General features: G+C 44.0%; 1 protein-coding gene across 1 annotated transcript in view; it reads right to left on the minus strand.

Annotated features, from left to right (window-relative positions):
• The window catches only part of STK24 (serine/threonine kinase 24), a 66,278-nt gene extending 52,560 nt beyond the window's left edge, over positions 1-13,718 (minus strand). The window contains exons 1-2 of the mRNA XM_077753873.1: positions 13,626-13,718; positions 11,992-12,222 (exon numbers count right to left, since the gene is read on the minus strand). Of these exons, the coding sequence (XP_077609999.1) occupies positions 11,992-12,222; positions 13,626-13,703 (309 nt within the window). The 5' untranslated portion in view covers positions 13,704-13,718. The remainder of the gene's footprint in view (positions 1-11,991; positions 12,223-13,625) is intronic.
• Between the last annotated feature and the right edge of the window lie 311 nt (positions 13,719-14,029).

Raw genomic sequence — 14,029 nt, forward strand, 5'->3', positions numbered from 1 at the left:
TAGAGTGTGCCAGGGGCCCCCAAGTCCTTTCCTGCTCTGAAAATATACGGTTCTAATTTCTCTGCCTGTGTGTAAGGAATACTTATTAAATGGCAAGTGAAGCCGAATTAGAGACAGGAAGGAACTTTACTCTGGTCACAGGTCCAAGATGAAGTGACCACACTGCTGGTTTAACTCAGAGCTAGGACTACATCTTTAGAGGTCAGACTCCAGATCTCTAGGGCGTGGGGTCAGAGGGGCTAGAAGACAGGAAGGTGATGGTAAAGGCAATCTTTCCCTTTCTAACTAGGTCTCTTCCCTAGCTCCTGTAGGATATTGCCCAACACCAAATTTGCAGACCTTTTCCCCAATCCCCACGCCTCTATTCCATGTCGAGCTGGAGCTTACTTACAAACCACCTACCTACCTCAAAACACAGAAGGAAATGACCAAAGTGGAATCTAAAACCAATGGATGAAGACTATTTAGCATTACAGTAAATTACAAAAGGTAAAGACATGTGGCTCACCAGGGCAGGCCAAACCACCCAGGATCCATCCTTCCTTTCCACAGCGGCCCGCCCCCTAAACCGCTCCCGTTTTGTCTTGGGCAGTCCCCAGCAGAGGCCGAAAACAATTCCAAGTTGAAACGACCACCCGGACCTTCCGGACACCATCTGAACGATTCCGAAAGAGACAAGTCCGCAAGTAATCCGTCCTTGCCAGTTTCAAAGACCAAAAATTTCCTGCAGCCTGGAAATATCTTCTCACAGTCAACACTGCAAGCCAGTACAGAATGTTCTCGGTTCGGGCGCTCTGGGCCAGGTTACTCCGCCACAGCGGGGACCCACAGGAGGCTTAGGGGCTGAGACGCTGGGTTAACTGCCAGCGCAGATGGAAGGACATCAGTCAGCCATCAACTGAACTGTCAGCTAAATTTCTCTGCCGCCACATCATTCCTAATCCATGGCCAGGAAGGACACACCAGGGAGGGAGTCAGTAACGGGGTCTCTGCCACAGCCCGTCGTCCAAGGCAAGGGCAGGTTCTGCTTCTCTGCAAAACTGCAGACCAAGGTAACAAATTGCCTCAGATGAGGACCTCAGCTAATAAAGCCTACTCTCGGGCCTTCTGGCAACATTAGCTAGAGGCTCTCCTCACTCACTCTGTGAAGATAATTTCTCTCTCAGAAGTCAGGGAACACCTTAGATCTAGCCCACTGCCATCTGTTTACGCCAAAACTGAAAGAGAACTATCACATAACTATCTTTAAAAACTACGGGAAAAAAACAGGTGCTCTGGTTTGTTCCTTTGTTTTTAAAAAGCCTTCTAACTAGGAGTGGAAGCTGACTTCTTAAATTCTATACAAAACACCAAAGCTGTTAAAGAAAACTTTAAGATACATTTTCTCTAAGATGAAGAAGAAGACAGGTATTCCCTTCCTACCACCACATAGTCAGCACAGTACTAGAAGCCAAGGCCAAAACCTCAAATGTAAGACACTGATGAGGATGTGAGGGAAGACAGGGCACTTTCATTATTTATAGATGCAAGCATACGCATAGAAAACTAACAGGAATTCAGCAAGATTACTGAAAACAATATGGGGAAGAAAAAGTCATCACTGTGCCCTTAGCTAAGCAATCCAGGAAACAGCATGCAAAATAGCAATGAAAAATTTATGTCCAGGAACTGACCTACAAATCCATAAGATCTTTCTGGCAGAAAATGGAGCTTTATTAAAGTTCACAAAACACAACCCAAAAGAAAAGACAGGCATTTGTGTTCAAGGATAGAATGGCTTAAGACATCAATTCTCAAAAATAAATTGTTAGGGGTGCCTGGATGGCTCAGTCGGTTGAGCATCTGACTTCAACTCAGGTCATGATCTCACAGCCTGTGAGTTCAAGCCCTACGTCAGGCTCTGTGCTGACAGCTCAGAGCCTGGAGCCTGCTTCAGATTCTTGTGTCTTCTCCTCTCTGCCCCTCCCCTGTTCACACTCTGTCTCTATCTTCTCAAAAAAAATAATAAACATTTAAAAAATTTTTTTAATTAAAATAAATAAATTTTTAAATTCCAGCAGGTTCTTAAACAGAAAATGTACAAATTCAGTCTGAAAGCTGTATGGAAGAATAGCCTTTTTTGTATGTGGGAGAGGTGAAGAGAGTTATCCCCTCCAGATACTAAGACTTAAAACCAAGTTGATAATCTCACACACACACACACACACACACACACACACACACACACACACACACACACACCATGAATGATACCAGCCTTGCAAGAGAACAGAAACTCCAGAAACAGACCTAGAAACACAGAAGACTCTTACGTGCTAGAGCATCATACCGGAATGGAGGAAAGGACAGATAGTTTACAGAATAGTAATGGATGGCCTCTCCCACTACATGGGAGAAAAATAAAATCCCTCCTTCCTACTATCTACCAGACAGATTAAAAATCTAATAGAAAGTATAAGGCTAAAAAAGAAAAAAAAATTTAAACACATTATAACCTTAGTGAACTCGCAGATTCCTTAAACAGGATCCCAAAAGCAGAAACCAGAAGGTTAAAAATTGATGGATTGAACTATATTAGAATTAAGGATTTCTTTCAACAAAGGATACCTCTCAGAAGAACAATGGAGTCTGAGAAGATATTTTATCATATCTAAAATGGATTTTAAAAATCAGTAACCTAAATATACATATCAAACACTAAAAACCAGGAATGTGTACGTGATATATACGTGCAATGGACTACTATTTAGCAATAAAAAGGAATGAATTATCAACACGTGCTATAATAAGGATGAACTCTGAAACCATGTATGCTTTGGGCGCCTGGTGGCTCAGGTGGTTGAACGTTTGACTGGTGGTTTCTGCTTGGGCCACAATCTCACGGTTCAGGAGTTCAAGCCCGGGCTCTACACTGCTTGTGTAAATTAAAAAAAAAAAAAGTGAAAGAAGCCAATAACAAAAGGCATGTATCATAGGATCCCTTTTATATGAAGCTTCCAGAAGAGACACAGAGTACGTCAGTGGTACCTAGAGCTGGGTACCATCACTATAGTCATGGCTGTGAAAACACCAGAAACCAGTGAAGGGTGCATTTTACGTGGATGAATTTAGAGAAACTAAAAAAAAAGCAGAGTATCAAGTCGTAAAGCTATTCAGAACATGCTGATCTTAACTTGAATAAAGATCCCACTCCAGAATACACAGTCCAGAGAGCTGACGGAAATAAGAAGAGCCACATGAAAAGACACTCAAAATCACAAGTCAATGGAGAAATGCAAATTAAGTTTATTTTAATAGTTTATTTATTTTTGAGACAGAAAGAGACAGAACATGAGCAGGGGAGGGGCAGAGAGAGAGGGAGACACAGAATCCAAAAGAGGCTCCAGGTTCTGAGCTGCCAGCACAGAACTCGATGCGGGGCTCGAACCCAGGAACCACGAGATCATAACCTGAGCTGAAGTCGGATGCTTAACCAACTGAGCCACCCAGGCACCCTGGAAAAATACAAATTAAAACTGCAATGAGGGACACCTGGCTGGCTCAGTCGGAAGGGCATGCAACTTTTGACCTCGGGGTTGCAAATTCAACCATCACATTGGGTGCAGAAATTACTTTAAAAAAAAAAAACCCACAAGGAGATACCACACCTACAAAAATGGCTAACATAAAAAATGATAATGCCAATGCAAAATGGTACAGCCACTGTGGAAAATCAAACATACACTTACCATATGACCCAGCAATCCTACTTCTAGTATTTATCTTCGAGAAAGGAATACTTATGTTCATACAAAAACTGTATGTGAATGTTTACAGCAACATTATTCATAAGGGGCAAAATCTGGTAACCACCCAACTGGCCTTCGACAGGCCAATATGGTACATCATTACAACACTATGCCACTCAACAATAAAGAAGTACAAACAACTGATACAGGCACAGACATGGATTAATCCCAAATGCATTAGGCTCACTGCAAGAAGCCAGTAACAAAGATGTGTGATTCCATTTATATGGTACTCTGGAAAATGTAAAACCACAGGGACAACATAGAGATCAACAAATGCCAGGAGTTGGGGCAGGAGGTTGGGAATTCTCTGGGATATCAGGATTGTTGTGTGTCCTGTGTCTGGTGGTGGTTATAAGAAGCCATATGCCTGTAAAGATGCACTGAACTGTAAGAAGTGTAAAGCCAAAAAAGTTTTCACTGTGCAAATTTTGAAAAATAACTATGTGATTGGAAAAAATAAACTCATACACAGTACACAAAATGTTTATCTATTGAAGACGCACATATCCTAAGACCTATCAAAGCTTAGGCTATGAAAGAAACAGTCAGTGGGGATGGAAGAGGAAATGTAACAAATCAGAACAGACCAGGGTCTTACACAGATCGATGATGATGGGGCCACAAGTGAAAAACAGGAAAAAAGGCTCCACTCTCCTCATCTGATGTCCATAAATGGAAAAGGTAGAAAGAAATCCAGTAAGGAAATGGCCAATGCTTGATTTAACAGAATAAAACAGGCCATCTTATTGGTTAGGCAGTTAGCCTAAAGCTCAGAGAGGCTATAGTAAGATCTCTGCCTTAGCACCAAGAATGATGCTCCGGGTTTAAAAACAACAGTGGCCAAGGAGCGCCTGAGTGACTTAGTTGGTTAAGCATCCGACTTCAGCTCGGGTCATGGTCTCGTGGTTTGTTGAGTTCAAGCCCCAACTTAGGCTCTTTGCTGACAGCTCAGGGCCTGGAGCCTGCTTCGGATTCTGTCTCTCCCTCTTTCTCTCTCTGTCCCTCCCTCACTTGTGCTCTCTCTCTCTCAAAAATAAACTTTAAAAAAAAAGTAACCAAAAAGAATAAAAAAATTAAAAACACCTTATGATATACTTAAAAAAAAAGCAAGATATCAGCATCTCACTTGCTTTTTCATTCATTAACTTCTGACCTTGGTTGTCCTCAATCTGCCAGAAAACATGGAAAATGTTAAAATGATGAGGGCCTTCTGATACCCAGCACTGATCCAGATATTAAATAATGTCCCAGGGATAGGAATTCTGCAGCCAGCCCCCATGTGCTCACGAAGACTCACACTCCCCCTGAGGACACCCGGCGGGGAGGTGAGGGGCTCCTCCTTCCCATTCTGCTGAACCGCACCCCCTGGGAAACCCGACCAGCACTGCTCTCCACAGCTTCGTTTAACAAAGGCAGAGTTTATATAATGGACACTGGACTAAAAAGGGTCATCAATAGAATTCAGGTAAATGATACCCGCTGTGAAGAAGCTTCTTTGGCCCATAATGTTCTGAGGAATCCTACAGCCTTTGTCCTGTCTTCTATCAGAACAAAAGTCACCCAGAAAAGCATCTTTCAGATACCACTGTCCCCAAAATGCTGACTTTTCATAGTTTAGCCTAGCATCCCAGGCTGTATAAAATCACTGTCCCGGATCTAGACACCTCCTGCTTGGGATGCTCACAAAACCCACATCTGGTCTGGCCATAAAAATCACACGGGCATAATCATGGTCTCTGAGCCTCTCTGTCCAAAATACCCCTTGGGCCATTTCCAAGAGTCTCGAAGTCAGCCCTAGAAACACCATTCCTTCTACCTATACATGCGGAGACGAAAGATCGCTGTTCATTCCATGGGCAGCATTTTCTCACCAGTGGTACTAGGGGCACGTGGGCTGTGTGATTCTTTGCTGTGGGGGCTGTCCTGTGCACTGCAGGACATGTAGTCACATCCCGGGTCCCCACCCCCCGCTAGGTGCCAGCAGCACTGTCCCCCAGTAACGACAACTAAACACGTCTGCAGACGTGGCCGCAGGTGCCATCAGTGTGGGCGGTACATGATGGGGCAGCTGGTGGGAGGTACAGCAAGAACTATATTTAGGTGGCTGGGTCCCAATGTCACCTGTTCTTTGTCACAACCGCAGAAAGTCCCACGCTGCACAGGGACTTCTCCAAACAGGAGAGTCTGACTTTCCTCTCTGGCCCTTTAAAACTACCTTTTTGACTCAAGTTCAATTAAGCTGCAAATCATGTCTCACATACTGTACCCATAGTATCTTATTTTCTGTATCTCCAGGAGAATATGCTGGCACCATCTGCCCTCAGGGGTAGGGAGACGTGAGCGAGAAGGAACCCACAAACTTGCATAAGAATTCCCGAAGCACAGGAGAGTTTGTACACATATCAGGCATACATGTTGAGCTCAAATGCTTCTCAAAACTAAATAACCCATCTATATTCTGAACTATGTCAGAAACCAGGTCAAAACAAAAGCAAGATCTACCATGGGGCGGTTGGGGGAAAAGTGTGAGTAAAGATAAATTCAGATGTGTCCCAACAGGTATGTTTATTATCATGTAGCAACACTAATATTTCTTCTCTGAGATAAAAATATCAGGAAATTATAATATAATACAGGGAAGCAAGAGACTCTAGTTTTGTTTCATTCTGGAGATAAAGCATAATGGGCTGATTATATTACCTAAACTTGGATGCATCTGAAAGTCAAGGGAGAGGCTATTAGTGGTCATGCTGGGACAAGAAGTCCTAACAAGTGGGTGGACAGTAGCCTACCCAGCAGCCTCACTCACAAATATGTCGCCATTTATATACGTTTTTCTTTTACTTTTTTTCCTAAAGGCAAAATGATAGGTTTTTCTATTTCATCAGGAACTACTATTTGCCCTTTGGAGAAGAAAGAAGAAAAAAAGAGACATCAGAAGTCAAAATGGGGCATTTGAGTGGCTCAGCTGGTTGAGTAATTTGACAACTTTGGCTACATCATGATCTCACAGTTTATGGGTTCGAGCCCCGCGATGGGCTCTGTGCTGACAGCTCAAAGCCTGGAGCCTGCTTTGGATTCTGTGTCTTCCCCCCAATCCCCCCTCTTTCTCTGCCGCTCCCTACCGCTCACGATCTGTCTCTCTTCCTCTGAAAAATAAACATTAAAAAAAAAAATTGTTTAAGGAGTCAAAATAATTTAATCCTCAAAAGATTACTGCAAAGTGTACCTGTAATGTACATGACACAGCCAATCCTTTTACCTGCATAATTTGTATTTACATATAGTAAATTTTCTAAAACTCATCAGGGGACTTTTCCATATTAGTTTTCTAGTGAACCTGATGAGTAAAACTACCCAAAACATTTTTAGGAACTGAAGAAAAACTTAACTCTTCAGTTGGGGATCTGAATCCAAATTAGACAACTACTTGCTCCACGGAAACATTTTCTTAGTATCAACACAACACAAACTACTAAGATAAACAGGGCTTTTATGTTTTCTGGATTTTTTTTGTCTTGCACTTGATTTGCTCTGGTTACGCTGGCTTGATGTTTGAGAGTACAAAGTAATTTATTATAAAAGAAAATGACAAACCTAATTTTTAGCATATTAACAATCTGTTTTTAAAACTTATGAATTTTGAAGCATCTGGCACAGATAACTTATCTCTTATTAAAAAAATAATTAAGGGGCACCTGAATGGCTCAGTTGGTTAAGCATCAACTTCAGCTCAGGTCATGATCTCATGGTTCATGAGTTCGAGCCCCACATCATCGGGCTCTGTGCTGACAGCTCAGAGCCTAGAGCCTGCTTCAGATTCTAGGTCTCCCTCCCTCAAAAATGAATAAACATTAATAAAAATTTTTTTAAATAAAAAATAATTAAGTTATCACTTGAGGAAAAACCTCCTACATGCCAGGCACTTTATCTCTATGTTCTCAATCTTGATCAGTAATCCTGCAAGGTAACTGTTAGGTTTCTACCTTTTATCCTTGAGGAAGTCAGGAGCCTGGTGAAAACCCAGACAGTTGAATATCTATGCTAGGATCCAAGACTAAAATCCTGGCTTTGACTCTAGGTGAATCGCAAAGTGGAGATTCTAATAATCTGCCTATCTCCGCAAAACAAAACAACGCCTGACAGAGGTGTACAGCTAAAGAGAAGGAACAGAACTTGTGACCGCTGCAGAAGAAAAGAGACTTAAAATCCTATGTGAGCTCACCATGCCCTCTATTATGATCTTACCGTGTCTTTCCTGCCTAACTAAAACACCAAACAATTCTCTCTCCCCTCCTGCACACCAACCAAATCAACCCTTACGCGCACGCATGCACGCGGGTGCGCGCACGCGCGCACACACACACACACACACACTCAGTTTCATTACGACCCTGAGGATGGTATTTTTGTGACCTAAGATTCCAGTGGCTTATGGCTGGGATGCAGAGGCTTCTACTTAATTAAATGTCCTCACTGGTTTAATCTCCCAAACATTAAACCCCTAAACCACAACAAAGGAAGATCTTCTCTGGTGTGCAGTAATAATCTTTAAGGACCCATCCAGTCATCAGATTTATCAAAAGAAACTCAAGTTCTCCCTGCTGAAATTATTCCCTCTCCTCCTTCATCTGACCTTGTTTTTGTTTTTAATCTTTGGGGGGGAAAGTTTGCCACACTGCACCTCTGTGATTTGATCCCAGCCACAAAGTGGAAATCCACTCCACTCACCTCATCTTTGGTAACATCCAGCATATTCAGACCACTACTTAGCTACCGTTCTTCATCTCTTTTTTCGGACCGGATGACTGAGACCAACACACAGTTAGGAGGCCTCTGAATGCTAACCCAGTAGGAAGATACCAGTTTCTGCTCATTTCTTCTTTGCCCCATCTTGGTTTGTGAAAGTCCTTAACACCAGGTGAAACTGAAGGCCCTCTCTCCCATCACAACTTAAAAGAACTAAAAGTATTACCTCTGAATGCTATGGGGAGCTTTTATTTTTTTATAAATTAAAAATTTTTAACATTTATTCATTTTTGAGAGACAGAGACAGAGCATGAGCAGGGAAGAGGCAGAGAGAGAGGGAGACACAGAATCCGAAGCAGGCTCCGGGCTCTGGGCTGTCAGCAGAGCCCGATGCAGGACTCAAACCCACGAACCGCAAGATCATGACCTGAACCAAAGTCAGACAGACACTCAACTGACTGAGCCACCCAGGTACCCCTATGCGGAGCTTTTAAAAGGGCAACAAAAACCAGGGAGCACAGGAATTTGCAACTTACTGTCAATGACCCACTGACTCATTCATCTTTTGTGCCAGTTTAATTTGTATCTGACTGGACAGTTAGGACTACACAAACTTAAACTTCATGAGCCTACTGAGATGACAGAAGGGCCTCTGGCTTGTCACTGAGGGTCTTCCTCTGGGCCAGAGAACTTCGTAAGACTCTATATGAGAACCAGCGGACAGTCACAGGTCTGGACTTGTGTCCTGCCTGACTTACATCAGCTACTATTGTTTGGAACTAGAGAAGTCCCTTATGTTTTTAATTAGACAGAATCATCCATCTTTTGCATGGTTTAAGAAGTCAAGGTTTTACAATGGTGATATTTTTGGCATTCTTGAGGCAGTTATAGTCTCTAAAAGACAATCTACCTAGTAAAACTGAAGACACTCTAGACAAAGTGATCAAAACTTTGCATCCTGCCTGAAGACAGTCAGCAGAGAAAATCACTCCATGAGTTACTCCACTTCCTTTACAGGGTGAGTGACTTTGGAAAGGAACGGCTCACTGAGCACCAAGCCCACCGCCTGTTCGAAGACGCACATGATGAGCCGCCGTCTGACAGCCTCTCCAGAGTCAGGTGTGGCAGGGTGGTGGCGCTCTGGGCGGGGGGACATGGGCAGAAAGAATGTGCTCTTCTCTCCAGGCCTCGGCACAGGGACACTTCTCACAGGAGTCCCCACTGGGGCCTCACAATGTCCTAAGGCAGACGCGCACAGCCATGTATGGAAGATGGCAGGAAGACAAGACAGAACAAACTCGATTCCTCCAGCACTGGAGGAAAACCACTCATCAGTCAGGACTACCAGGGAACAAGGAATAAATTTCTATCATATGTGAGCTATTAGAAATTTGGGAGGGTTCTTCTAGCAGCTGACATTACGCTAACCAAATAAATTTACTGGGCAACTCTAGATCAAGGTTAGGTTGACTTGGAATGGACGTTCTAGAATTAGTGACTCAGGCAAGAACAGGACATACTGGATGGAATCTCTAAACACGTACAGTGAACACCGTGTCTGGCCACAATACAGCAATCTATTCCAGTAAAGATTTTGCTGGAGAACTGAGGTTGAAAAGATACTTTTGAACCACTGATCCTTTATTTCCGTAGTTAACTATCAGCTGGCATAAATCACTAATAATTTGTGAGAATCTTCAACCCTTCCTCTTCCAAGGGTACCATAATTCATGTTAAAATACAACACCAGCATGCCACACGAACCCAACTCTGAATTTACTATAAAACTACTGTTGAAGTTATTTCACGAAGGATAGTATGTGATATAGCAGACAGAGTTCAAGTTGAGTTTCTTTAGCTATTTGGTTTTTCTCAATAGAAATTAAGATCAAGAAAACCTTTGCTTTTCCGTATGGAAGTCACATGTGTTCTCCTGGATGAGAATCAAAACACAGAGAGCTTCTCTTCCTGCCCTGTCAAGACCCAAAATGGATGCACACCCCACACAGTGTTCACTGTCATCACTTCTTCCTCCTTGCTTTGACCTCAGTGACTATGTCCTTCACTGCAAGATTACTTCAGAAATGAGGTATGAATAAACTCAATACATTAAGGAAGGAAAAGAACACTCATTAAGTACCTACAACATGCCAAGTTATTTTTACATGGACTTAACACCATTTACTCTTTGCAACGATGAGCTATATATATCATAATTTTCCATTTTACAAACGAGGAAGCAGAGAATGTTTAAAAAAACAAACAAACTTGCTCAAGGCCATACACAAAGACAAGATACAAGTCCAAGGCATAGGACTCCAAAACAATCTTTCCATTCAAACTGCTGCATTGACCTATGACCAACCTCTGGGCCATCCTTTGCCATCTGACCAACGATATATTGCCAAAATAAGAAGGCTGGATCACCACTCCATTATTTACTTCGTTAAATATTCATTTTAAGTGAATCGATGGTTCTCAAGATGGCCTCCTTCCACTCATACCTCATTATCACATTTCCACAAAATCAAAGCATGTACTATCCCTTCGGACAACACAGTAGGGTGCAGGCTCGCCCATGGAGATTTTAGAGGACACACCCAGGTCAGGAGGAAGCACAACCACACACGGTCGGGGCTCACCGCTACCTCAGGAAGTAGCTCTTTCTACCTATGAAGCATTAGTTTCCCCAAGAGTTATTTTAGAATCGCTGTTCACCAAGTCTTACAGATTTCCAAAACTCCATCTGGGAAGCTACTACATCGCTAAGGTCAGTAAAACAGGCACTGGTCAAGGAACCTGAAACACAAGCGACAGTCTTACACTTTCTCAGTGGGAAACACGAGTGCCCCACGATGTCTGCAACGGTTCCGTGCGAACTAGAAAACCGCCTTTAATGCTCCTTTCCTACTTACAGAACTAGGTGAAACCAAGGACAATTTGTAGTGTTTTATCACAACTCCTGTAAGTAATTATTTACTTCCCTAGAATTCTTCAAAGTCAAATACAGATAAAGGGACTCACAAAACCTTATCAGTTCCAGCAGTTTTTTAAAAACAGCATTAAATTATAATTGGTAAGTGAGACTATCAAAAGGCTAATATTCTTAGGTTGGCAGGAGTTTTCACCATAAACCAGGCCAAAATTAGGTAAATTTGCGGTTGTCATAACACCTTCCTAATAAATGTGCCTCTGATGGCCAAATCCTGCTCAGAAATACACTTTCTTGTTTGAAAGGGAATTTCAACAAAACACTTTAACCAGAATATATTTCTATAGGTGACATTTAAGATGATCAAACTACCAAAGCCAAGGTCTTTTCACTGCTAAGGTCAGAACATTTCTCCTTCCTCTGAAAGCCTGCTGTGCTACGGACATCCTTCGTGTACACCGCTCCAGTTCAGTCAAGGGCTGCGTCACAGAAAATCGCGTTCCTATTTTCAGGCCTTACCTTCAGGTAGGATCCGTAATATTTGGTTACATATGGGCTGTCACACTGACTCAGCACTGTGATTTCTTGTTGAATGTCCTCTATCTCATCTTCAGCTTCTTCCAGATCAATGATTTTTATGGCAACCACTTTCTGAGTCCGAAGGTCAATGCCTTTGAACACCTCACCGAAAGAGCCCTTTCCAATTTTCTCCAGTTTTGTAAAAAGCTCTTCTGGATCCGCTTTCAGGTTCTGTAGGAGAGAAGAACAAGAAGGGAAACGTCAATAACTCACAGTATGAAGACTGATTTTTCCTTTCACTCATAACATACAGAACTCAGTCTTCCAAGGACTGATCCATTTTCTTCAGGGTCACGCTGGCTGTGACCACAGTTCTTCACATTCAGGACACACAGGTTTCTAAGCTTCACCTCTATGAAACACGGCAAGTGCGCATATAAGAATAACCAGATTATAAAAACTGGGAAAGGGTCCAGTATTTGCATGATTAGATAAAAACCCAACATTTATTTGAACATGTTATAATATACGGATTTATTGAAAAACACTCCTGTGTAAGCAAATATTCCACTTTTCTCCCTTCCTTTCCCCCGCTCAAAATTTCTAAGTGCAGGTTGGTATATACTGAGCACAGGCTAAGTAGTACTTAATTGTTTCCCAAGAGGCCATGTTTTAAAGTCCAACAAAAATAGTCCTATGCATCTTCACTTACAGCCTCAATATTTTAACCAGAACCCAGAAAACAATAAGAACCTGTTTTCTTGTGTCTTGTTAACATCACCTCCCTGAAATCGCTACAAACGCTCTTAACCACCAACACGATTACATGAACACAGCGTACGTTTCCAAGGGGCCCAGATGCAGGGACTCGGACCCCCATCCTAATGGCTTCCTGACCACAGAGGTGGGAGCAGCAGTTCTCAAAGGGCAACACCCTGCGATCCCCAGAGGGCATCTGGAAATGGGAGGAGGGCGTGTGTTTGTCACAAACTGAGGGGCGAGGCTGACACTCAGCAAGGAGACCTGGGGATGCCACACATCTCGGCACAAGGAACTGCCTACTGGCACCACCTGAAACCCCACACGGGGGGAGAGGACGGGGGCACCGCCACCACACACCCCTCCCCTCAGAAACACTGGATGTGACCAGGACGACGCCAGGCCCTCAAAGCCTCCCAGTCTGTGTACGAAACTGAAATATGGAAAAGGGAGTAAGGATGGGAAAGGAGGAGGGCTGAAAAGGAGGGCAAGTAACGGGCACAAGGGGAGGAGGTATGGCAGGGGGGAGTAAGGAGGGGAGAGACCAGAATCACAGCCGTTCCGGTGTCAGACGAGCTCCGTGGGCTCACCGGGCACTCACCGCTAACCTGCCCTCAAGGTGAAACACACAGAGTCCCGAGCAGAGCGTCACCAGGAAGTGGTGAAGCCCAGCCCCCCATGTGGGGGCCGCTGTGGGCCCCGCGGAAATCACGTACCCCAGTAACGCATGGGCAAACCAACCGTCATGGGTGGTCTTGGGACGCCAGAGACCCCGTTCCTGAGACTGCACACCAAATGCTGTAAAAGCTCACAAAACCCACCAGCCCTAGCGACCCCCCGCCCCCCGCCGTCTGCAAGCCCCTTCCTTCCCCTACCTGCTTCCCTCCAGGATGAGAGGGGGTGGCCCTCCTCTTCCTCAAGGCCAATCCCGAACGCTGAGCTTTTGAGTCCATCCTTCTGTCCCCCAGGATGTGGCTTCATCAGTAGTACCCCCTTCGCCGCTCCCTCTTCCATTCAGCTCTCTCTACAGACCCTTCGTCCTTGGCCGACCACTCCGGTTTCTCCCATTTAAAACAGAAACAAAACCAAAACACCTGGCTTCCCGGGCTACCCGGTCACCTTCCTCCTCCACTCTCTCCCCCCTTGAGAGTTCCCGGCAAGTCCCCAGGCCGGTCGGGCGCCCCGCCCTCACAGGTCACCGCAGCAGTCTGGCTCCGGCGCCGCAGTGCGCGATCTGATCCTCCTCCACGAAGCCCTCCCCCTGGTGACTTTCCAGTCC

The sequence above is a fragment of the Crocuta crocuta genome, unplaced genomic scaffold, assembly GCF_008692635.1.
Source record: "Crocuta crocuta isolate KB4526 unplaced genomic scaffold, BGI_CrCroc_1.0 scaffold31, whole genome shotgun sequence".
In the NCBI taxonomy this organism is placed as follows: domain Eukaryota; kingdom Metazoa; phylum Chordata; class Mammalia; order Carnivora; family Hyaenidae; genus Crocuta; species Crocuta crocuta.